Source organism: Cuculus canorus, chromosome 3 (genome assembly GCF_017976375.1).
Source record: "Cuculus canorus isolate bCucCan1 chromosome 3, bCucCan1.pri, whole genome shotgun sequence".
In the NCBI taxonomy this organism is placed as follows: Eukaryota; Metazoa; Chordata; class Aves; order Cuculiformes; family Cuculidae; genus Cuculus; species Cuculus canorus.
Genome location: NC_071403.1, coordinates 15,491,836 through 15,519,235, shown reverse-complemented (window position 1 = coordinate 15,519,235; position 27,400 = coordinate 15,491,836). Strand labels below are relative to the sequence as shown.

The window sequence follows — 27,400 nt, the reverse complement described above, 5'->3', positions numbered from 1 at the left end:
TCTTCAGCATGCTCAAGTTTCCTATGACTACAAAACTTTAAATTTGGGAGTTATGACCTAAAGAACAGCTAAAGTGTTATCTAGGTATTCACGTAATATGCACAGTATTTCTGTGTTGTTCTGCATAAATTGATTTTACCTTTGCCATTCAGACAGGGTTTTATTCGAGAAAAGCCATACATTATAAAAAGCACAAGGTAAGTGGAACATAATACATAATTGAGGGAGTTAGTAAAATTAAACATTTCTGAAAAAAAACCCCACAAATTGTTATGCTTTTATAGCTAATACCCGTAGCCTTTCAAAACACAAGATAGAGAGATATGCTTCCAGGTTTTAAAACCTTTACTGCTTCAATAAAGAAATAACTACTTATGAACATAGAATAATATAGAATTCATTGTCTGAAATAATAGAATCTCAACCCTTCAAAATTAGCAGAAAAGAGAGATTTATTGATTTTGCCTGAATTTATGGGGAAAAGGCATTAGCTAGCTTTTCAAAGACTCCTTTCTCCTTTAGGATTTGGGAGGAAAGGTCAGGAAGCTGTTTGTGCTGGCAAAGCTGGTGGTGAAGTTACTGGATTTAAACTACACTCACTATGACCTGAAACCTCAGTCATTCTGACATTTAAAAATAATGATAGTTTGTAGAAGATTACACCAAAAGTTTGTTCTCTTTAGGGCTGTCATTAAGAAAGCAGTATCTTGTTCATAAGTCTAGGAATTTAATTTATAGCTCTTTTCATAGATGCATTAATATGAGGGATAATGGGTTTATACTGACTAACAACATTAACTAAAACTACTGCTGGCTTAAGCAGGCACACTCCACGTTCAAAAATTTAACACCACTACTCAATATGAATAAGTAACCGATGTTTTTTTAGCTCACGTAGAAATGTTAGAGGACATCATTTCACTTCAGGTTTCTAATCTAAATTCTGTAGTACTCTCCAGTCATATTTCTCCTTTTAATCTAATTAACTCAGCTTGCTGGTCAAGAGTTTTAGGATTCATTTTCCTCTACTCAACAGAGAAACAAATGAAGACACCCTTTCCAAAAGCAATGGAGACAAGGAATCTTGCTTGTGTATTCAGAATTTGTGCATTTTTCTTCTGGATACAAAAGACATCCAAAGATACTAGCTGAATGACTTAGTTTAGTGAGATGGCTAAAACTAGGCCATCTCCTTTGAGTTTCTATATGCCTAGGTTCCTCATTGGTCTCATCTCCAGAGGGTATCTGGAGAACAAAAGTATGTGGAAAAAAAAAAGGCAGTTCAATGAACTTTCTGTCTTTCAACTTCACATTACACTCACACTTGCGATGGCCACTGGGCTGACACACTTCCAAATGAAGATGATAATGGATATGTGGTTTCGGTAAGAGAGAAAGTTTAAAAATGCTGTTTTCCTCAACCAGCTTTTGCTCAAACATCCCATCTCATTCCATCCATCCTATCCTGCTTGATATGAGTTAACATCAGGTTCCTTGGAGGCAAAAAAAAAATTGAACTTCAAATTACTAATCAAATCTGAAGTTCAAATTTCTAATTCCTTGAACTTAAAGAAACATTAATAATTAAGAGAAAGAATTCATTTCACTTCATTTGAGATGTCTAAAACTAAAGCAACAATCTCAACTAGTCACTTAGGGTTCCTTCAACAATTAATGCTAGAAAACAACAATTCACCTGTCTTTGACATCTATCGGAAGATGAGGTGAACCATCTGAGATAACAGGTGCTTTCTTCTTTATAATGATGACTTAGGAAAGTTAAACAAATAATTTAAAAACCCCCTAATTTTTACCTAAATTCCAGTGTAGATATGTAGGCTTTAGGGCTAAATCTAAATAGCATACATTTTACTCTGAATTTTTTTTTCATAATACAATCAACCCTTTCCCCAGATTAACTCTACATTTCCATGTAATAAGTAATCTGCACCAAGAATTGACTAAAGACACTGTGACAAAGGCTACCAGTTACAGACGCAGGAAGATGGAAAGTTGACTTTAGCTCAGATCAACAGAAAAATGCCTTTGCCTTTTTTTTTTTTTAATTTAACATTCAACTTCCTCTCATTCTGACATCTAATTCCCAGTATACAAAAGTTTTGCAGGTCTCTAAAGACTTTTATCTTTTTTGTAGTGATGGTAGGAAATCATCCAAAAATCTGTCTGGTCAACTGAAATGGAAAATGTTTTCCAACATAACATCAAAATTCTTTTAGATTTCACTCCAATGCAATTAATGATTTAAATAGGCTAATTGCAAAGCTAGTACATTGGTCACCTCCCATTTATTTTAACAGGTCTCTCAGGGGAGCAATACCACTGCCAGCTTAGAAGAAAAATATTGAAAGTTATGGATAATTAATGAATTCGTTAATGTCTTCCTCGTATTTACACTGAATGAGCTGCACTGTATATTCTATGTTTTGCTCACTATGAAAGTACCACCTGAATTCAGAGAAAATTAAAGCAACTATAAAGTGTCTAATTCTGAGGTATGGATTCTGTGGGCAGTATCAGAAAGGGAAGGCATCTGAATTCTACTTACATCTCATTTTAGGAGTCTAGACTAAAGCTAACTGGAGCTCCCACTCCAAACACTTGGTTTGGTACACTAGGTTGGCCAATCCTGTACCCAAGTTTACTCATTAGAATCATAGAATAGTTTGCGTTGGAAGGGACCTTAAAGATCATCTTGTTCCAAACCCCCTGCCATGAGCAGGGACATCCCACAGGCCCAGACTGCCCAAGGCCCCATCCAGCCTGGCCTTGAACACCTCCAGGGATGGGGCAGCCTCAACCTCCCTGGGCAACCTGTGCCAGTGCCTCACCGCTCTCATGGTGAAGAAATTCTTCCTAATGTCCAGTCTAAATCTGCCTCTCTCCAGTTTATACCCATTGTCCCTGATCATATCACCACGAGCCTTTATAAAGAGTCCCTCCCCAGCTTTCCTGTAGCCCCTTCCAGTACTGGAAGGTTGCTATAAGATCTCCTCAGAGCCTTCTCTTCTCCAGGCTAAACAAGCCCAACTCTCCCAGTCTGTCCTCCTATGGAAGGTGCTCCAGCCCTCTGATCATCTTTGTAGCCTCCTCTGGACCCGTTCCACAGTTCCATCTCCTTCTTATGTTGAGGATAAATATTCAAAGACCCTTGGACTTTAGAGTAGGGAAGGAAAGAGCTTTACAGAGGCAGATCAGACAACCAGCTCAGAGAGTCATCAAAACAGAAACAGTATGCGTTAAGAGCCCAGTTTCACATAGTGTTGAGGCCAGCTTCCTCTTCACAGAAAGAAAGGAGGTTATGGTTCAAGACACTACTACAGAGCTCAAATTGCTGGGATTCCCTGGTGAACTGGGATCTCAAAATGTTTAAAAAGTCACTCTATATATTAACAGTGAACATCATCAGGGGATACCGCAGAGCATAGTGGTCTAATTCTTCGTTGGAAGGTCCCATTTCAAGCTGGTTTGTTTTTTTTTTTGTTGCATTGAGGTTTGTACTAAGATGGGTATTTTGGGGGAATTTTGAGAGAATTGAGTGTTTGAAGTGTGTGTTCATATCAGCGAGCTCAGCTTTGCATGGGGAGGGGAGAATAAATGGGGAGATGATTAATAGCTTTTTCTGTTGCACAACAGTAACAAGCAGCAGCTCCATATCCTTCTTACGCTGAGGATTCCAGAACTGGACACAATATTCCAGATGAGGTCCCACAGGAAAGTAGTTGAGGGGCAGAATCACTTCCCTCGCCCTGCTGGTCACGCTTCTTTTGATGCAGCCCAGGACACAGTTGGCCTCCTGGGCTGCGAGCGCACATTGCCGATCTTCTCATCGACCAGCACCGCCAAGTGCTTCTCCGCACAATTCCCATTATGTACCGAAAAAGGAGATTGCCCCAACCCAGGTGCAGGACCATGCACTTGGCCTTGTTGAACCTCATGTGGTTCTCAAATGCCCACCTCTCCAGTCTGTCCAGGTCCCTCTGGATGACCTGGACATTAGAATGGAAGAGGTTGAACAAGTGCAAGGGTTTGCCTCTAGGTTTTTCCCCTTCCCAGCCTCACATGAGGTTACTGGTTCTGATATTTGTGATCAGACATTCTGAACCAAAGGAACATTTCTGCTAAAATCTGTTCCACATGGAGATATTTATGGGAAAAAATGCCATAAGGCTCAACAAGATTCTGTGACAAAGCCTAGTTGAGAATATTCAATGTCTAGAAACTACAGGTATTCTGGTATGAATAAAGCCCTCCATAAGAGAAAAATACGGAAATGCTAAGACACAATGAAATGCAGCATTTAAACACATGAATTGAAATAACTTTAAGCACTTGAATAACTTTAAATATATTTACATTTCCACTGCTGTGTTCTGCTGGATTGTGGTTATAATTTCTGCTGTCAGGTTATAATTTCACCAATCTGAAACACAACTTTGAATGTCTCTGTGAATTTTCCTTAACAAAAAAAATGCACTGGAGGTAGTTCATACAGTTTCTGTATATTTCCCCAACATCCCTTTCCATTGCATGAACATATCAAAAAGCTGAACTTCTTGGATAGTGAGTCTGCCTAGAGGTGTTCTGCAGTACTAAGTGATGCCATTCAGACTTTCATCAGACTGTTTTAATCCATAGGAAGAAATCTTTTACAGTTCCTAATTCTTGCTGTGCCTTATAACACTAAAGTCAAAATTTTGAGGGTTCAGACATTGGTAGTTGTAATCATAGCCTACCAAGCCAATCCTACAGCTATTGTAACCAGTGGGATTCTTATCATCAAGTTAAATGAAGACAAGAACAAATATGTGCATCTAAAAAGGCACTAAACCAAGAGTATGTTTTTTATCAAGGATGAAAGAGATACTTGATTACTGGTAATGCAAATGAATTAAACTGCTTTTGAACTAAAGATGTCAAAATTACTATACAGGTACTTGTTTCAAACCTAGTAATTTATCATGTGCCTGAAAACAGCAAAATAAAAGCAGGTAGGTAGAGAAATAAATACATAGATTGAAAGAACGAAAATTAGAGCTTTTATGAAAGAAAATTCTTTAGATAAAAAGAAATCTAGTACTATTTCTGCTGTAATACCTTATTGGCATATAGATTACATGGATTCATAGCCAGCATTGAGATGATAGTGTGTGTTCAAGTTCCATTTGCCACAAACACATTAATATATCACCTCCGTATGGAAATTTGCTTTCTGTTTTAGATACCCATTTGCAAATAATATTGTCATCCTAGTCTAGCAATGAAGATAGTTTAGATGTGCATAACATTTTTCATGAATTCTTATATTGTGGTCATCTAATTCCAATAATTTCTGGTTGTATTTTGGCACTAAATGAAAGAGGGGGTGTGATACAATTGAAGCTGCACTGAGAACTCACCTGATTCTGCCCCGAGGGCGTTCAGATTGCTCTGACATAAAACTTGTGCTGCTGAGGCGTGAGGCACTGCTGGTTCGGGAAATGGCTGACACATCACTGACATCACTATCTGATGATTTGGCAGAGACGTTATCACAACTTCTGTACTGATCTGTTTGTATATTATACTAGAGATCAAGAAAAGAAAGGGTGAGGAGTCTCATCAAAACATAATACATATACTGAGAAAACAAATGACCTAAGTATGACAATTCTGTCTAACTGCTTTTAGATCCAACAAAATCGTATGAAATTCAGAGAAATGCCTATATTAAATAATGCCTTTATGTCTAGTGAGAAAAGCAAACATGGTATTTATGGACTAAATAAGACACTTGAAATAAATTACAGCATTGGAATTGAAATAGGCTGCTGGTTCTTTAGTACACTGGAACTATAATAATGAAATATTTACGCAGTGGAAAGATATCGTCTCAAGGACATGCATACCATCTGTTCAGCTATAGATCCTTTTTTCAATTTTTCAAATACTAAAAAAATATGCTACTAAATACCTTACTACAAAGTTAGTTTGGAACCGGAGAACTGCATATGAATTTGAATTAATTGTAATGCTACATGAAGCTGACATTGGGAATTGATTTCTACACCTAAGTTCAGTCAGAAAAGGAAAAAAAAAAATATTGCTTTGTATCATGATACTAGAGGACTGGTCAGGCAGAAAGCTAACTCAGCCAAATTACTGTTTGTTTTCAGGCAGATCAGTTCCCTATCTAGCGGCTTCTTCATGTGCACATGCATGAGAATTAACAGAAGACCCAGTAGGAGGAATATGTGACAGGGCTAGAAGTTATTTCGCTTTTGCTAACAGCAGAAGTTTTGATGAGCTAAAAGCAAACGGGACACCACACCACTTATTACATAATGCTCACATTGCTCACATCACCAGTCGGACACATATAAAAGAAATTTCAATCCTAGCAATGTCAATTCACCTAAATCATGAGTCACACAGATATGAGGATCATCAGGTTCACAAAACTAAAACCCACTATCATTAGAAAGCAAGGCATCCGTGGGAAGTGACTAATACATTGGTATACTTCCCCCGGCGTATTAAGGGAGAACTATTAAAATATGGGAAGGCTAGGCAGTTTTTGACATGACAGTCTAGGGAGTTCCTTTTTTGGATCTGTGCCCTGTAAAACTGCAAGTCATAAACGTTTATTTATGAATTACACTCAAAGCTGTGACAGTCAGTGAATATCCTTAGCTCAACGAGGCACTGGATTGCAGACTGAGTCAGTTGGCACGTGTCATGACTTAACTTTAAAAGCCTGGCAAACACAAGCTCAGATTTGTACAGATGAATGATTCAGGCCACCTGTCCTCAAGTCAGGTTTATCTTCTCTTGCTTCAGAGCCTTTCAGCAACTATGAGGTCTCCACAGCACACCTGGAAATCTCTTGGTTAAACATCTAAGATAAGATGAGGAAGTTAACAGGAGTAGAGAAGGGGAGGAAAGAAAGAGGATACTAAGCACTGACTGTAAATACAGAAATGTGTAGGAGAATTGGAGGTTATTCAAATTTAGTATCTCAGCGTGTATTTCAGGGTTACTCATAACTCCTGGACAGCATACACCAAGATTAAAACACAAACCAATTTCTGAATAAAAACTTATGGGGTTGACCTGAGTAATATGCATTGAGGAAAGTCTTAGGGATATCCAGTGAGGGGCTTGCACTGAATAAAAATATCTGCAGGAGAGAAAGCTCTGGGTTACTAAACGAAAATGTTCAGCTTCAAATACTAAACGAAAGTTTGCACATGATTTCAGAACAGGTCGGAGCATGATGACTTTTTGCTCAAATAATATGTTTATTAGGGACTGAAACGGAAACAGATGCAGCAGAACTCTGAGCTAAAAGTGGGTAAGATAGAGGACTCAAAACCTCCAATATTTAAAAATATTTCAACTACAGCAAGGATTTATTTGCAGGGTCTTATTCCAAGGGAATTGGTGTGACTTATCTGAGTATAAGTGACCAATGGGGTTAGGGTGAGACTATGCTGATACGTTTATTCAGATCATTGTTTGGAAATGTCTTGTAGGGTCTGTTAAATAATTTTGCTGTTCGCTTTCTTTCAGACTGCAAAATAAAGCTCTCCAAAACAGAAGTACAAAGCATGCTACTTCTTATCAGCTCTATATTATAACAGTGGAACATTTAATTCTCTTCAGACTACATATTTTTCTACTAAAGTCTAAAAATAAAATTTCAAAGCAAGAATAAAACCTATGAAAACTTTTACTTAGGCTAAACAAATGTTCAGAGGCTGGAAAACAGAATTGTTTGCTTTTTCCAGTTTAAGTTAAACTGCCCCACTCATGAGCCACCCTTGACATTTGTTGCAAAATTTCTATAGAAATCCTAATGAACACTTTAAGCTTAGCTAAACTGAGGCATCTAAAAATACAGAAAGCATCTGAACACATGGAATGTTCTGGCTTTCCATTGAGTAAAACAGAACAGCAATCTGCAAAAGAAAGCATGACTCTATTACATAATAAAATTTCTGTTGATTTCAGTGAAATAGGGATTTCACTCTACCTATATATTTAGGTGAGGTTTTAAAAATACTTTGTTTACAATATAACATACAGTCTCTCTCAAATACATGGTTTGGGGGCTTTTTTATGCACAGTAACAGAGGGTCTCTGAAATATCTCCATGTTTTACTTGTATTTGCTGAAGGCAATCTGACTTTCCCCCTCCGTCATTATGATATCTAGTTACTTTTCTTCCTCACCAAAAAGTCCATGTTCTATTTGTGGCTTTTGGTTTGAGATTGCATACAGTGAACCTGCAATGGAAGAAGGAGATTGATGTGGTCCCTGAGCAAGCATGATATGCTGCTGGAGGAGGCTGCACAATCTCAGCTCTCCCATGAAGGAACTACCAAAGCCAGATGCAGCGATTTCCTTTCCCTTGCTGGAAGTCTTTCTTCTTCTTAAGTGTTGAGGGAGGTAAAGGCTGCTGGCCTTTGTCCCAAGCCACATCTGAATCTTGCTGTTTGTTTAGCACTCAATTTATTATTCCAAAGCAAAATAATAAAGTTTAACACGTGCAGGGGCAGTGTGAGACCCTCTGTTTCACTTGCTCTGAATTTGCTCCACCTTTCATGGGCTCCGAAAGATGGAGAGGAGAGAGAGGGAATGCATCAAGCATAGTTGTGCAGCTTACTGGCTAGGATACTGGGAAAGCAGTCAGAAAACTCAGCTTATTTATGACAGACAGTTTAGGGACTCGGCCTCATTGAATGTCTGTTCAGTATCAGTAGGAAAACATGTATTGGTGAAGGTTCTTCAGCCCAGGTATCATCCCCTGTAAGTGGAGGCTATGCAGATATCCTCACTCTGTCCTTGTCCCTATAGTCCAGCAGGCTGTACAAAATGGAATTGCTTTGTAAATATCAGACTGGGTTAATAGCAAGCATTACTTTCATCCATTGGTAAACAAGAGAATTTTACAGTTAGATGGGAGATAAAAGAAAAAAAATGAATCTATATCTTCTATTTGCCCTGATATTCCAATCAGAGCTACTGCATAAAACACAAATCCTCCCTTCCTCAATGAGATTTTCATGGCATGGTTGAGCTTTTGCTACCCCTTTTTACTGTATGGCAGGACTGTGACTCCCAAGAAGCAGAAAATCCTTCCATTCACAGAAATGGAGATTAGCACAGAAAGTGGTGATGCTGAGAGTTAATGCTGAGCGCTACAGCATTTACATTTTACTACTACTTCTCCTGGATTTAGCTTGTACTTCCTATAGCTTCTACTTCTACCGAATTCCCTGCCCTCTACAGGAGGCATCCAACTCTTTCTGCTTATTCCCTACCTACCCCTTTTCAGTACAATCATCAGTCACCTTAGCTAACAGATGAACAAAATGAAAGCAGTTCTGAGGTTAACTTTTTTCCCCTCAAATACAGACAAAAGTAAAGAGTACTCTTTTACAAAGCAGTGATTATTAAAAGAAGAATATTTTACTGTTGCAGTACACCTGGAATTACCATTCAGAATAAAAATGTAATGGGCTAAGATCCCCTTATTTGATATCTGAATTAAAGTAATGTCTGTAGATTTCCAACTGGACTCAAAAGCAATACGATACAGTCCTGCTCATCTAGAGAACTGCTGTTCTTCATAAATCTGCATATATTTGTAATAAATGTCCCTGTCATGTTATATTTAAATATTATCTAATTTTGAAGCTTCGGAATAAAGTGAACTTCTCTTTCAACTCTATATCTTACAGACTTACACCTTATTTAATATTTTTATTCCAAACTGCTCTGCTTATCACATTAGGAGAGTTGCTGAAGTTTGCAGTGACTTTGACAGCAATTACTAAAGGGTAGATCTGTTTTTTAAAAAATTAACAGCAGCTGTCTTCAAATGCCCAAACTATCTGCACTGTCTGCTTCTGCATTACAGAGGCAGAAGTTTTTTCAATATAACTGATATATAAACAACTGAAATGCAGTTCTTCCATTCACTTTACCACCTGTGGAGCTGCTTCTGCTTCTACGCCAGCAAAAGGAAAAAAGGGGGGTAAGATGAACTGCAGGTGTCCTAACGTCAATGGAAAGAGCACATACGTAAACTTAAAGAGTGTACTTCTTGAATACTTTTCCAGTTCCTCAATGACTAACAATGTTAGCAATTTTACTGATTATAAGGCACATTTTAGAAGTCATTTAACGATCCATTATAATTATATTATCTCCCACATTAATAAGTATATTTCTAGATTTATCTCCCCAAACCATGGGTAATGCAATAGTGTAAGGCTTTGAAAACTGAAGGAGTGTCCCCTTCCTTGACTTACAAAGAAAAAAGCCTCTAAAAATATGTGCCTCATTAAGTGCTTAAAATGAGGAAATTAAATGAGAAGATTAAAAGGGGATTAAAATGAAGAAATTAAAATGCGAAAAGAGAAATCCAAACCAGAAACATTAAGGGCTAGATTCACCCAGGGGCTTATGCAAGTCTTGAGATCACAACTACCTTTTGAGACACCTTATGTTAACAGGGAATTTTGTCAGGAAACACTGAATCATGTAAAGCACCTCGCGTTTAATAACCACTCACAAAGGCTTCCTCCAAATGCTGCTGGGGTTCACAGCCTAGCAGTGAGCACCTCGGTGTGTCCGAGACTCATCTCAGACTCCTATCAGTATCTGAATCTGCATCTTAGGACCAGCTCACATGATGATCCAGAGCAAGCACCAATGATTCCAAGTACTAAAACTCTTTCCACAATTGTATACAACTCAACTACTCTGAACATCACTCAACTTCCTGACATGGAGCAGTAAAAATGAGCAAGTCAAACAACGGGAAAACTGCAGTGAAGCCCACAACTCGAATTAATGGACCTCACTGAATTATGTGAAACCCTACCGGTACTGGAGTGACTGTTGTATCGATGAGATATACAGTAAATATTTTTTTCTTGAAGGTGGATGAAGAGGGATCCCAATAAGATGCTCAACACATCAAAGTCCAAGAGCATTTTCTATACGCAGCCCTAAGTGTCTTGCCCAGCATCCCATAAAACTTAACATAACCAGGTTCCTACCATGCCAAGTCTCCTATCCAGCCCTTCCTTGCAGACATTAAATATCAAGTTAAATCCACAGAATGTCACTGAACTAATGCCCTGATTACACTTTTACGCTAAATGCTTTCCAATCACATACAGTCTTAACTGAGTTGGTGGCACATCTAAATATAGAGTGATATCCTTTTAAGTATGTACTACAGTGTTCCGATCAGGAACTCTCTTGTATAAACAGACCTTCAAAAAAATTAGTTGCACATTCTCTGGAAAGCTGGAGTGGCTACAGGATGGTATTTGAGCTCTATGTGTGGCATCTGGAACAAAAAAACTTAACTATATTTTGAATTAAAAGCCTAATTAAGATATACTGTCATTTACACCTATGCAAATCCAGAATTATCCTACCAAAGTGTTTTGATTCTCTCAAACACTGAAATAGAACAAATACGTGCATACCAGACACTACAGCCTCAGCAATATACAAGAAAGAAGGCAGACAGATGTTTAAAGTTCTTCTTTAAACCCTTCTGCCAAATCCCCAGAGGGTTTCTTAGTTTGATTTTTTTTTTTATTTAGCTTTTTAGAATTTGACATTTGAAATTATGGAGCCTTTTCACTGGAACTGAAGGAAATAAGGATGTGAGGCCTGTGAAGGTTTTAAAACAATTAGAGTGGAACAGACATTAAGACCTATACAAATATTTTAGAGCAGAGAGTTACCTATTCAAAATCCATTAATACATGCTTAGAACAGAGATGTTTAAAAATGTTTACACACTAACTGCATGAGGCATGCTTGAAAAACTAGTGCTAGCTTACTGACAGTAGAATATCTGGGAGAAATTACAAAAATGGAAGAAATGCACCAGATATGGATTGAAAATCATGAAGGCCATGTCATGATACCTCTGAAAAAAAATGGTTTGTTTGACTATAAGAGAAATTATATTTAAATTTTAGGGAATTAACTTTGAATACACATAATTCACTATTGCAAAGGAGACACAGTCTCTATTGAAGGAAAATTTTTGAAAGGTTTACAGAATTTTATGTGTAAATTCATATTATGTGTAATAACATATTTGCAAATGTTAAAATAGTGGAAGAATCAAATCCATGTCAACTGCTCTGAAAATCAGAATTGAATGTTATATCAATGTGCAGCACAGCATAATTTCTTTACAAAATATAAGTACTTGTTTTCTGAAGCATTGGGCAAACACTGCTGATTGGGAAAGAAAGAAGCATTTCTGTTTAAAGAGGGAGAAATTCTGCCTGCAGCTGCCATTTCTTTAAGAGTTATTCAGTAGTTCTTTTCTGGTATTCCAAAAGGTCTATTAGACCCCTGAACAATTTTTCTGTTTTATTTAAAGTCTTGCTCCTGCATCTTTCAAAGGCTTCTCACAGATTTTGGCAGCTGAAATTAGGTCTAGTCTGAACTCCTTAGAAGTCTCAGTCGTCAGCTTTACTGCACCACCTGATATGACTTACTACAATTTCCTTAGAGTTGCCTAAATCTTCATCTGTCTGGTTTATTTTCTTGACTCTTTCAGCATTCTCTGAGGGTAAAGAAGGGCACCAGCATGGAGTTTGCTTCAGTAACATTTTTAAAGTGATGACTATCGCCACAGTGATACAACGCAAACAGCTACACCCCTGACTGTAGGGCAGGGTCAGAATGTGCTAATATCATCCATTCTCAGCACTTAAAAATTTATTACAGGTTGCACCATCTTATCCAGGACTACACCATTGTCATGCAGAAAATACATGAAAAGTTAAGATTTTTTTAATTTAAAGGCCAGGACAGTTAATTAATTACCTTTTCTACTGCTTCAGCATGCAAAGGAACACATATCTGTCAGACAGAACACTGTACACTCCAAAAATATTTTTGTTATAACAGTGGACAGAGAATTGACTTCCTCAAAGCTGTGGTCATATTTAAAAAAAAAAAAAATTCAAATAAAACAATTTTCAGCACAGTTCTTTCCATTTAGTACTCAGCATGCTGTGATTTCAATTTTGATTTAATTTCCACATATATTTAAAAACTAAAACCAATGCTAGAAAACTCTAGGTACTAGAGGATAAAAGAAATTTGTAACATTGCACCTTGATGTTTTCCCACAACTATTTAGCCATACATTGGATTTACATTAATCCAATAAGAAAAAATCTATTGAGAGGCAAAAATAACGCTTATGATAAATATTAAAGAGAGTAAAAACTAAAAAATATCTTTCATAATGAAAAAATACGATCATTTGAATCAATCTGTGAGAATAGTTGATCCAAATCAGAAAATCGACCTTAGGCTTTGAACAAAGATATATGTTTGGTCATCCTGGCCAAAGTCCTCAGATCACACATTACCTTTTTCTCCTACAAACTTTATCAAAGCTATTTTTACTTTTTTTTTTAGTATATTAACTGTGGGGTTTTTTCTGCTCAGTAGTCCACTTATCTGTTATTTTAACCTGTGCTTCCAGGAGCATGCATCAATACTGCAAAAATCCAAAGTGAGCTTGGAAGGTCAGGGAGAGAAAGATTGGTGCCTGTGCTACAGCAATAAATGCCAGGAGCTTTCTCAGGTCCACAGCTGAGGAGAAGTCGACAAAGTTTGTTGTTTTCTCTATGACACCAGTTCACAAATTAAAAGTTTGTCCCCTTTAAAACATAGAAATAAAAATACAAGCATTTAATTCTTGCTGATGTGAAGAAAGCCTTTGAAATGTGGCTCTTGAAGCATGAAAGTCTACATTAATACAAATTGTGATTTTCTTCCAACTACTTTTATTCTGAGATCTTATTTTTAACACAGAGCTGCTATGTGTGTCTGAATTTTTTACAGTGGACTTTTGCATTCATACTGCCATCCCGTGGCCACTCCTTGAAAGCACGTAACTCTCAAGGGCACTGGAAGAGAATTGCAGGAATGCTTCCCCCTCAACTCAGTCGCTGCTGGTTTTGTCTCTGCCCTTTATTTTGCATTTTACAACATAGTGTTCTCCAAAAGGAAACATGGAACCTAACTAAATAATATTTCCCCTCCTAACTTCTGCAAATGTTACCCCTTCTTTAGGCAACACAAGGCAAAACACCTTTAGCAGAGAGTTCAGCTCCAGTCCCTCACAGTTTGATTTGCAAGCGGCAGTGGAGATGCGTGAGATGTTTTCAGCCGTTTGCTCTGAAGCCTGTAGAGTCTTAAACTGACAAGTTTGTAGGATATCATCCTGGCATTATCAAGGAAAAGAAAAGTTCCTCTCTATAACTGCATTACTGTACTTTCACGTATACTTAATTATCATAGGAAATCTTTACACTTTTATTAGAAAAGGAGATCAAATTAATCAGTACGCATATAAGAAAGGAAATACTGTGACATTATTGTGATGAAAAAAAATACAAATATGAGAACAGCTGCATGGGACTGGATTTCATTCCGTCTACACGTCAGACAACAGCAAGTGCCTCTAGAAGAACCAAAGAGCAGGGCCAGCATACAATGCTACGTCCATGGCCCATTTTTCCAGCCTTCAGGGATTTGCAGGCCAGGGACCTCCTAAGCTAGCAGTGACATGGCTTTATTTAACACCTGTTGAAGGATCTTTCATCCTTGAATTAGTTTTGAAACTGTCTGCTTTGGCAGATTCATCTTAGGTGACATCGAAGAGTAATGCACATTTGATGGGGATAAAAATGAAACTTTTACTTGAAGACATTTCTTTCAGGCTTTCTAAGACAGTGTTCTTGAGGGTGAAATAATATTTTAAATAAACAGGTTTATGCCTTCAATTTTCAAGCCAAAGTATCATTTCAATACTACTGACTTTACCTTGGTATATTGCTCACGCTCATGTTCTTGGCTAGAACCAGACCCTGATGTCTGATTATAACGGTGCACTTTCATTTTCATCTGTCTTGTTCGCTCCTCCACTACTAAGCTTGCTGCAAAAACACACAATGAAAATCAATTAAAAATAGTGAAAACTTTTTGGAAAAACAAATGGTTTAGCAACAATTTTAGCTTATTTCCATCTCAACAAAACAAAGAAAAGTACAAACGTAGAACAAGCAGGGTGTAAACACAGAACAAAGGAACACTAATGTCAAGAAATCAACCATTTCCATCGTGAGAGTCTTTACCTGAAAATGGGCAGACATCTCAGTTTCTTATACATAATCAAGCTGGTGCAACAGATACGAAAAGAGTGAAAGAATTTAGATGATAGGCTGAATTATAAACCTCTTAAGTATTATGAATGCAGGGGACATAAATCCATGATCATTTAGGAATGTGTTTGCTTAAATATAGAAAATATTACAGTAGCATTCTAAGAATTAATGCATTAAACAGGTATTAAAATTTATTTTTAAATTAACTCCTACTACTAATTTAAAAACACACTATGTTTACCATAGCTAAAGATTATTTGAGAGGAATTATTTCTCCATTCAACCAGTCATAGTAAAAAATTCAGTAATTTTCTAACAAGTATTTTCTACAAGAAGTCCTTTAAAAGCACTACTTTGCTCTCTAATGTTCACTTCTATTTCAAATAAATTATTTGTTCTTGTGTTTTCAATTTCCCTATGAAAATGTTTGTTTTAAAAAGGAAGCATCATCTCAAACTTTCAAGAAGTTGTGGTGATGTAAGGAGCATCTGCTTCAATTTGAACAAGTTATGACAATTAATATTGTCTGTGCTTGCCACAGGAAGATGACCTTGCGCTAAAGGAAAGAGTGGTGTGAAAGCCCCCGGGCTACAGCTTCCTTAAGAGAAAATAAACCTTTGGGGTAGTGGATAATTTTCAGAGAGACTAAATATTCTGCTATTCTTAAACTTGGTAGCACTATACATATGAAAGAATACCAATAAAACCAAAACCATAAAAACTGGCACTTTGTAACAGCTCTAGAACTAGACCCAAATATTCATCAGTAACTATTTAAATCACAGGAACATTGTTATTTTACAGATTATAACATCCTCAAAGACAAGTTCTTTTAGTTGGAATTTTTTGTTTGTCACAAATTCAAGACTGGTGTTTTATTTGGGAAAACCTCCGCAAAAATCTGCTGCTGCTTTTCTGTCAACCGTGGATTTATAGGACTCTCTCCAAAACAGTAAATTTTAAGTCAAGTAAACAGCCCCTCCCCAGAGCAGTGACATGAGAGAGACACCGACTTAAAAGCTGCATGGAATCATATTTCAATCACAAAACACAGAGAATTTTAAATGAGTGGAAGATAAGTACTCTATCATGTTGTTTAAAGATCTGTATTATGCATTAATAAGTATCAGAGTTCTCACATGGGGGGTTTATGCTGTTAGTTAACTGTGGGATTCTTTGCACATCTATTTTTTGTCTGTGCTTTGCAAGCACAAAGATACAAAAAAATGCAGTACACTCAGGGCTGTGTGATTTAAACTGTGTGTTATTGCAGAATCGTGATGTGCTTGTGGAAACGATGGAAAGACTGTATCTGGTTGGGTATGAAAAAATATACAAAGATATCACTGTGAAAGATAGGTTGTTTCCACGTCCTCCTTTCACATTTCTTATTTTAAAATAGGAAAATTAAACACAGCAAATTACATTAAAATTCTGCTACAGCTACAAATCGAAGGCACAAAATAGAGTTATCATGTTATCATTCTAATCTTCAATGTCCCACACTCAGAGGGTCCAATCTAGGAAATTCTGCACATGTAGAATGTCAAACTGGACCCAGCGATTATTCCAGATGACTAATTATGCCGGTAAATGTGTACCTTAATTGCAATGAGTCCAGTTCCACCATCAGATATGCAGGCACAGCTCCAATTACTTCAATGGAAGTTGCATGGAGGTATCTGAAGGCAAAATCGAGCACTTTAGGTGAAATTTTTAAAGATGGCCTCTTATTTTAAGGACAAATATGAAAGGATTAAGATATATCAATTAGTGACTGAAGTAAAAACTCAGATATCTTAGTCCTATCATACATGAGTAAAATAGACTGAGGATATAAAATCAGAGGGAAAATTGAGACCCCTTTAAAAATTTAGCCCTGTGTGTGTATGGTGCATAGATTACAGTCACTCTAGAAAATAATTCTGAATTTTAGTTGCTTCACCCTGTCAGCTGTACGTTATTCTCAGTAATTTGTATGAAATAATGTTACTCTGTAATACTTACAATACTGAGAAAGAAAATTCTATTATGTAATGAGATACTGTTGTGATGACTATACATGAAAATTACTGCAATCAAAGTTGGGTAAGTATTCAACCTTAACTCTGTGATTCTTGATTTTCTGTTATATTTAAATCCTTACCCTTAACAATATGTTTATGTTCTGGTTTTCATTTTTAAATATCATTATATAAAATAACATAAGAACAATTAAAGAGGACTGCAAAATAAATCTAAATTGTCTAATGGAGAAATTTGCTTTTGTGCCTGAAGTAAAATGCATTTTAGCACCACTTAGCTGATTATGTATTTCTAAGCAAGCATCTGTGTGAAATGTAAGTCTGCTCAAGAAAATACAACTGTATTTTTTTCAGCTTTGTTCACCATGCACAACTGAGCAGATATTGTATCTAGCTCAATTCTGTAATGGAAAATTTCATCTGCCTGATAAGTAGCCTGGTATACTCTTTGTATGTTAATTAAAAAAAAAAGAAGCAGGAAAAAATCTAACACAGGAGCAAAAGCACATTAGTACAAGCTGTCACAACCGTGGGTAAGACGACCATACAACCACATTACTTTCTTGAAGCACAGTAGGTTACCACAGGTAATGAAAATTTGACATAAACAATACTTCAAGAACTTAAACTGCCTTTCAGAAAAATATGGATCTTTTTTTCTTTTAGGACATCAGTATTTACAGAGGGCTTTTCCTGTAGCTCTTGAGAGGTAGGACTACACAGCAATTTATAGGTTGAAGCACTGTAATCCCAAGACCTCTGATGTCTACAATGGCCCTAGAATTCAAAATATGGAGATTTACCGTAAGTGTCTCAACTTAATGCTACCACCAAAATCAGTTGTGTCAATATGTTACTCTCTTTGGTATTAAGATATCATGCTTCAAAGAGCTATAACTCTCATCTCTTCAAAAGCTGCTGGTTCAGATGTGAGGTGAATCAATATAAGAACTGAAAGAAGAGAATTCATTGAGCAAACTGCTTAGATAAGGGGTGCAATTTTAGAGCTAAAGCTTCTACTGCTACTAAACCATGTGAAGCTTGTACAACAATGATCTACATAAACAATCAAGCCATGCAGGAAAGAACAGACAGACATATGAATGGAATCAAAATGTTATACTTCAATTCCATTAATATATTTATAAATCAGTCTGACTCCTATAATCCCATGTGTACCGGGTCTGTCTGGGATGGAAGTAATTCTCTTCACAGAATCCCCGATGATGCTGACTTTTCGATTTGAGACATCAGTGTTGGTAACACACTGATATTTTAGCAATTGCTGAGTAGTGCCTGCACAGCACCAAGGCTGACTCTCTTCCTCATGTTGCTTATCCCGCAGCAAGTAGGCTGGAGATTGGGATGGGAAACTGCAAAGACAGCTGACCCTGACTGACCAAAAGGATGTTCCATTCTAGCATTATCCTCTGCAAAAAAAAGGGGGATTCTTTCCAAGGTAGGTGTTTCTCAGACCGGACGGGCATTAGTGTGCTGGTGGGAGGTGGTGAGTGATTGCCTTTGCATCACTTCATGGTAGGGTTTGTGGGTTTTTTTCTTCATTTTTCTGTTTCACTTATTAAACTGCCTTTATCTTGGCCCATGAAATTTTTACTCACTATTGCTCTTTCATCATCTACCAGCACTCTGGGCTGACTGGGGAAGTTCCACTTGACTGCAGGTTGGCAAATCTTACGCTCCTTTACAAGAAGGCTCAGAGGGAAGATCCAGGGAATTACAGGCCTGTGAGTTTGACCTCAGTGCCAGGGAAGGTCATGGACCAGGTCATCTTGAGTGCTATCACATACCACATATAAGACAACCAGGTGATCAGGCCCAGTCAACAAGGGTTTATGAAAGGTAGGTCCTGCCAAACTAACCTGATCGCATTCTGTGACAAGGTTACCCAGTTCATGAACGAGAGAAAGGCTGTGTATGTAGTGTACCTGCAGTTTAATAAAGACTGACACCATTTCTCACAGGATCTTGCCTGAGAAACTGGTTGCCGTTGGCCTTAACACACATCAACTCTGCTGGGTAAAAAGCTGTCTGGATTGCCGGGCCCAAAGAGCAGTGGTAAATGGAGTTAAATCCAGTTAGACACTGGTCGCAAGTGGTGTTCCCCAGGGCTCAGTGCTGGGTACAGTTCTGTTCAATATCTTTACTGATGTTCTCAATGAGAGGACTGAGTGCACCCTTAGTAGTAAGTTCATGGATGACACTAAGCTGTGAGGAAGTGTCGATCTGCTTGAGGGTAGGGAGGCTCTACAGAAGGATCTGAACAGGCTGGACCTCTGGGCTGAGACCAATGGCATGAGGTTCAACAAGGCCAAGTGCAGAGTCCTGCACTTGGGACAAAACAACCCTGTGCAGCGCTACAGGCCTGGTGAAGAGTGGCTAGAAAGCTGCCTGGCAGAGAAGGACTTGGGAGTGTTGGTTGACAGCAACTGAATACGAGTCAGCAGTGTGCCCAGGTGGCCAAGAAGACTAATGGCATCATGGCCTGCATCAGAAACAGCGTGGCCAGCAGGACCAGGGAAGTTACTGTGCCCCTGTATTCGGCACTGGTGAGGCTGCACATCCAATCCCGTGTTCAGTTTGAGACCCTCAGTACAAAAAGGACATTATTGGAGCATGTCCAGAGAAGGGCAACAAAACTGATGAAGGGGCTGGAGAACGAGTCTTATGAGGAGTGGCTGAGGGAACTGAAGTAGTTTAGCCTAGAGAAAAGGAAGTTGAGGGGAGACTTTATCACTGTCTACAACTACCTGAAATGAGGTTGTAGAGAGGTGAGTATTGGTATCTTCTCCCAAGTGGTAGGATGAGAATAAACGGCCTCAAGTTGTGCAAGGGAGGTTCAGATTAGACATCAAGTAAAATTTCATCACCAAAAGGGTTATCAAGCATTGGAACAAGTTGCCCAGGGAGGTGGTTGAGTCACCATCCCTGGAAGTATTTAAAAGAAGGGTAGATGGAGTGCTCAGGTTTATTAGAGGACAGGTAGAGTTGGACTTGATGATCTTAAAGGTCTTTTCAACCAAGCGATTCTATGATTCTATGTTTCTAATTCTCTCCCTAATGAGTGAGCAGCTGGTGGATGCTTAATTGCTGGCTTGAGTCAACTCACCACACCAAGCTCCCAAGAATTAAGTGTCCAATTTAGTTCTGAATGATATTCTGTCAAACACAAATAAGTTTCCTTAGCTATGAACTCGCTGCTAAGCCCCATCTGGCTCCCACTGTGGATGGGATTCAAAGGAAGAAGACATGATCTACAAAGATTAAGACCATCTCCCATCCCATAGGCCAGCAGGTTCATCAGCTCCTCCAGGGTCTCTTCCATACATGTCATGCAAGAAACACCCTCATAAAGGCTATGCACTCAGTACTGTAATTCATAACAGATCTTATAGGTTTCAAAATATCGTAGATTCTGGAAGTAGAACTAAACATCTGGATTTCCAATCTTTGCAGAAGTGATCATGGTATTAGTAAAAAAACAATTTGACACATGCACATAATGGAATACGTACTTTTTTAGGCCATAAACTAATCCAAAAATTTGCTTGTATTTCTTGTGATAAAAGAAAATTTGATTAACATTAAAGGCAGTTCTTGATACATGTTCCCATCATAAGGAAAGTTTTTGGTTTTGTTTTTTTTTTTAACTGACAGCCTATAAAATACATGCTGTCCTTTGATTGTCTGAACTATGCAAGTCTATAATATGCTACTTAAAGGAGGTAGGGAATAAATTAAAGAAAACAGCTACAGATCTCATTTGCATCCTGCAACCTATACTCAAAGAAAATTAGGACAGTTTAACAGTTGTTTTTTCTTAAAGGAGATGGCATTTTCTTGTTTTTTCTAAAACATTATCTGTTTACTAACAATTTCTGTACTAGTCATATGCCTTTTAATATGCCAGCACTATGGTGAGTTTTACAGACTTATATCTGATGGTATTAACTAATTGACAGCCCTCATCTGTATTTCTAACCTCAGAACACCACACCAGTATGGGCAAAGACTGTGTAATTGATGGAGAAGTTAGACCTAGCTGTTCAGAATATATGCTGCCTTTTCAATTATGTACAGAATAACCTAACCATAAGCAATATACTACAATAACATACCAAATATAGTAGGGTAGATGAAATTTTCTGATTTTTTTTAAAAGAAATAACTTTAGTAGATAGCTAGAATATGGTATATTTCTGCTACCACAAAATGTGAATCTAACAATGCACAAAATACGCCTTGAAAATAAATTGAACCTGCACTGGTATCAACAACATTTCAACCCCGTGAAAATCAGTGAGAGCTACAAAAGCTGCACTAATAGTAGTTACGAGTGCAAAAGAAATGGAAATAATTTTAAGGTTTTAAGTCACCTATTTAAGGTTTGAAAGGGGGACTAAACTATATATTGTTTGCAAAATTTCTTAAATGGCATAGTCTAGACATCTATCTCTTAAGCATAATGTATGAAACACATGTGGGCTCATTTACATAAGGATTATACCATAGGCAGTGATACTGAACTAGCAAAGAGCAGCAAAAAATGCTATAGCTGCCTTTCTGGCTCTAATTTTTAATTTCTGGGTTTAACTGTTTAGGTATCTACCTCTTTCACATTACAACAGTCATCAAAGAAACTGTATATTCTGTAGACTTTGGAAAGCTGTGAATCTTGACAATCAACAATATCTAAAAAGAATCCACTCACACATTTGAGAAAGGGGATTAGAACTGTTTTAGCACTGAAACTACCTCCTGTGTAGTAGTGTTGCCATCACCAAATTCCAAGGAAAACCACCTCAAACGTAAAATTGAACTGCTGTACATGTTACACACACCTATGTCCAGCAAAATATCACTTTCTCTGAAGTGCAGACTTGTTGCTACCTAGCAAATAATAAAGCCAGAAAGAAGAAGGGAAATTTTGGCAAGGTATATGAAAAATAAAGAAGAACAGCAAATTCTTAAATAGCACACAGAGTCAGGGGGTTTCAGGACATTAACAATAAACATGGAAACTGTAAGATACTCAGTTTAGCTAACATTAATGGATTCTGATATTTTAGGAAGATTATCATTCCAAGCATACTGCTGTTGAAAAATATACAGATAGAATGCATGACAATTATACGAAGTCCAGGATGCAGTCTTGCAGAAAAAAATTTAGGAAATTATGATAAAGAAAGGAGTCATGTAGCTTGATTTGGCTTCATAATCATTTACATATGGGAAGATTTCTAACAATAGAAGGCTCTTCAGTTCAGCAGATACAGGTACAGTAATGCCCAGCAGCCATTAAATTAGGTAAAGTTAGAAAAGTAATAATACATATGTTTAAGAAGTCAGGTGGTTGAGCACAGGAACAACTTCCCATCCCTTGCAGTCATTAAGTAGAATACCCTTCTAAAAGGATATCCTTGCTTAAACCCAGGTATGAGCTTTATGCCAGAATGACTGGCAACATTACCTGGTACGTGATTAAAACTGATAACCATACTGTTTTTCCCTAGACTATAGAAAAAAAAAGATGGATATCTTAGCATTAGCTATACCATTTTCTGTGATGGTGAAGTCTGCCACAAACACAGAATTTGCTCTTGAGGCACTCCGTGGGTCTTTTCAAGATGGTCAAGACAGAAAGGAGGTGCAGGCAAGCAGTAGAATTGGGAAATCCTCCAAGTTGTACCTGCATTATTAAATGCTGGAGTAAGATACTTAACAAGAAGAAATTGGCATCAAGATTTCAGATAGCTACAACCCCTACCAGCAGATATCACACATCCTTTATGATGCAAACTTTAAGGGAAAAAGGTCTATAAGTCTAAAATGACAGAAAGATTTGCTTGCACAAGGAAGCTACTGAAAAGTAAGTTGAAGAGAAAATTTATCTCATAGAAAAACTATTTAATAGTAACAGTGGTTTTGGGCCACAAACAGCAGGTTCTGGCAGGGTAATAGGGAACTGCACTTATCCCAGAAGCCAACAGAGATCTGACTTATTCTTCACTCTTAGTCTTCACGCTAATAAGAAAAGTCAAACAATGATAAACAACTATAACTATAATGCAGTCTAGAGCCATCTACACTTATCCTTTCTATACAGCAAAAGCCAGGAGCTCCACCTGCCTGTGTTGCTTAGATGCTCTGTAGGTGGGAATCACAGGTGGGGTGGGGGAACAGTGCCTAGTTTGAGGAGATGGAAGCAGAAGAAAGAAAGAATCAGAAGAAGAAACTAGGCAGAACCCATGTCTAAAACAAAGGCAGGGGAATAAAGCAGCAGATGGAAGGAAGCGAGGAGGAAGGGGAGCATTCACTGGAGAGCTGGCCGTGTGGCACAGCAGAGAGAACTCACGCTGGTGTTGGACCAAGATGAAGCATTTCAGAAATAATGAGTCTCCAGGTTATTTCTGTTCAGCCTTCAGGATGCATTTTGCAATGTACACACATAAAGTATCCCTGTGGTAGGTTTCATGACTTTAAAAATCCACAGCAAACTCTACTGTGAAATTTAAAAGACACACAACATTTTGAAATCATAAGCAGATGAACATTTTGAAATATAAGGTTAGTAACACTGAAAAATCAATCTGTTGCTAAGACAAAGAACTTGTTACCACTTCTTTGCATATGGGACTTGAAAAACTACTTATCGGCAACATGTAGACAGTGAGGGAGATGGGCTCTGAAGCCTGCTCTGCAGTCCTGATTCTACTTGACTAGAATGTGCTATGGCTCCTTTAAGCTTGTGTGTATGGGTCTTCTTTCCATAGGAGATCCACAGGAGTTCCATTTGGACCTACTCCCAAATCAGAACTGAGGGGCATGACCAAAGTACATACTCTGCCAAACTGGGAAATGACCTTGTATCCCCTAGTACACACAGAGGCACAGTGGCCAGCTTTAAGCTTAATAACTCACTCCAGAAGAAAGATAAGCCAATATAATGATATGAACTGGCTCATGCAACACTCAGTTCATCCTCAATGAGTTTCAAGGATGATCTCAACAGAAGCTTTTATTTAAAAGAAAACAACAAGAAAACAAATATATACTTCTAAAAAATTTTTTAAAAAATCCCAAACCTATACCACTGTTTTTTGCAGCAATCCAAGTCAGCATTTTCTTAATCTTCTGGAGAACTTCTAGCAACCCTTCCCACTGACTAAATGGAACAGACGCTTGGGTTTTTTTGTTGTACACTTACATGGTCAGTGTTGCTCATGTCTGTAGTATATGCTTTCCTTCATATCAATTTTTCGTGACACACAAAAGCCTGTAAACCCCCCATCCCCATCTCCCATTCATCTACTGTCTATTATCTGTCATACTGCACTGGGGAAAGTCAGAGGCGACAGTTGGCTATTAGTGTAAGTCAGCTCAACTTAAATTATGTCCCCTCGAACTGCCAGCCACCCACTTCCTCCTGCTCCTCTTCCTCTGTCCCACACTATTTTCTGCCTCAAGGCTGCATGTACATTCAGGTCCCTTAAGCCAGAGGAATCTGTGCATAGAGATCCCACCAAATTCTACAATCTCCCAAATCCTAGGCCAGATCCATCCAAATCATGTAGAAACAAGCTCTTTTACAAACCTGTTACAAGCATGGTCTAGTTTGTCTGCCTAAATTCAATGGTTTTAAAAAAAGAAACATCCACTGCAGTCCAAATCACAGGGCAAACTTTGTGAACTTGAAAGAGGCATAAACAGCAAACTGGCATGATTGATTTGTATTGTTCTGCTTGAGAAAAGTATAAATACTGAAAAAAGCGAAAATGACAGAAATAATCTATAAATCAACCATTATTTGAACTCTCTTAAGACATTTCATAGTACATTCTTAACACTGCAAAGTAACGTGCAATTGCTGATATCCAAGTTAAGTATTATTTCTTTTTCACGTTTTGTTTTTTTTTACCATTATCATGAAAACATGCTCCTAAGTATTGGCATGGGTGTTGGAGTTCATATCTAGTGGAACAGCTGCTGTATTTTTACCTAAGAAGTATGAATGGGGTTCACCCTTTCAGCAAGTAAACAAGTTGCAGGAGATACTCTGATTCAAATTCAGCTCACAGTTTGGCTTTGATCCACCTAAGCCTCAGACCACCTCAGACCAGAATTTCCCAAGATCTGCAGTACTCAGGACTAAAGGTCAGAAAAGGTTAATCTGTGCTATTATGTTTATGCAGCATAGTATTTTGCTCTTAATGTTAAAAGGGATTATTTTTTTTCATTCTCTCTCTCCAAGCTTCATTCCAACTTTGAGAAAACTCTTAGTTTCAGGAATAAAAACAAAAAGATAGGACTTCTCTGCAATGTTGCCTTAATAGGGACATCACAGACTACAATTTTCACTTTTTGGGACAGCCTTAGAAGATACCTGTTGTTTGAGTTCACTGATTCACCGGTATCAGCACAGACATGGAGAATTCATAGGTCAAATTCATAGGAGGAGAGCACTGCATGTCTGCCACAGAAACTTGCCGTACAACATGACTAACCTTCTGAGTGTCCAGGAATTGCCACATAAATAAAATACATCGGAACCCCACTGCAAAGGAAGGACAGTTTCTGGCCATCATCACTTTCAACTATTCATACAAAACATCCCTCACAGATGCCAAGAGGCATGGCTGCATCACTAGAGACAGATATTGTGCACAGCTCAAGAAAAGCTTATGTAAAATCTTAACTCAACTTTAACTCAATTGAGGAATATCTGAGCCATGACTACTCCTGCTAAATCCAGTAGATTGCATTTCAAAAGGAAAATTAGAAATCATAAAAGAAACCATTTTCAGATTCTGAAGAGGGGTATCAGGTAGCATATAGATATCTGAGAAACAACCTTCTCACCTGTTAAACGCTATTAACTAAATACTATAAACTGATAGGGTATATACTGAGGGAAAAGCCAATATTAACAATTGCCAAACATTTGTAAAAAAGTTACATAAATATTTACCTTTTGTGGAAGAGTTAAAAGTCTCTTGCTCTTCAATGAATTAAATGCACGGAATGATGGAAACAGAAAAAGAAATCAGCAAATTTAAAGTTAGATAAAGAAATGTGTTACACGTGACAATGGCATGTACAGTAGGCAGTACTCCAGCATATGTAAAAGCAATGTAGAAAACTAAAATGACAAACCATGACAAATAATAAAGCCTATGGCTTTTTCTTTAAAATTAACAGGAACAATGAAGTTACTGAGATCCAGATTGTGGACTCTTTTAAGTATTCTGCTTGAGCACTATTGTCAGACCCAAATTTATGAATGGCATAAAAATCTTAAAATTGCTTTTCGTATAACTCTCACTCCTGGACCATGTAGCCCTGTTTTAGATTCTGAAGTCTTTTCTGCAATGATGAGAGTTAATTTTCTGTTTAGTGAAATCTATAATACTTAATAACCACTGGACTATTGAAAATTGGTCTTTAAGGAAACCATAAAATATTACGAGACTTAAACTCATTTGTAAGAGTTAGCAATGCTGAGAAAAAATACCCTCCAGCACAAGTAAAGATTCCACAAGCCGCCTCAAAATATGCAGTGCCACTTTATAATTTCAAAATAAAACCAGAAACATGAAGACAAAACAAACAATGCTAAAAGACTAAAATCTAAAATCGAAATGACTTATTCTTTTTCTTTTGCTACTCAGGATTTATAGTCATGTATCTGAAAATAGGTTTTAACTGAAAGGGTTTGATATTTTACGATTACTCAAGCCATACTCTCACCGCAATGACATTTCTATCACCAAGTACATATACACAGAACAGTTTTCACTAGCCATTATTTTTTTTTAGGATTTTAAGTCGGTTAATTATAAAAAGATATTTGCAACTCACATGTATTGTTTGACAACATATTGATTTTCTGTATGAAATTCTGATTCTTTTGTGATAAAAGGAGACACTGGACTTCAAAACATGTTGTTCCTCTATGATGTCATTACCATTAAGGATTTGTACATGTATTATACACATGAACTTTACACGTGTAATCCCCATTCAGTACCAGTAGAGTCTTCAAAGTAGCTTTACCTCATGAAACATTAGCATGCACGCACACTCACACATTTCAGCCTGTATACAAGCTATGCACAAAGCTTATGCAGC

At 37.6% G+C, this 27,400-nt stretch overlaps 1 protein-coding gene across 50 annotated transcripts in view; it reads right to left on the bottom strand.

The window, feature by feature from the left end:
* The window catches only part of RIMS1 (regulating synaptic membrane exocytosis 1), a 327,910-nt gene that overhangs the window by 67,309 nt on the left and 233,201 nt on the right, over positions 1–27,400 (bottom strand). For 25 of the 50 annotated variants that reach the window (XM_054061002.1, XM_054060978.1, XM_054060962.1 and 22 more), the window contains 3 exons: positions 26,241–26,270; positions 14,890–15,002; positions 5,418–5,584 (listed from right to left, as the gene is read on the bottom strand). The exons of 8 other annotated variants lie outside the window; for them this stretch is intronic. In XM_054061002.1, the coding sequence (XP_053916977.1) occupies positions 5,418–5,584; positions 14,890–15,002; positions 26,241–26,270 (310 nt within the window). The remainder of the gene's footprint in view (positions 1–5,417; positions 5,585–14,889; positions 15,003–26,240; positions 26,271–27,400) is intronic. 17 more of the 50 variants (XM_054060958.1, XM_054060966.1, XM_054060967.1 and 14 more) reach the window with 1 other exon arrangement.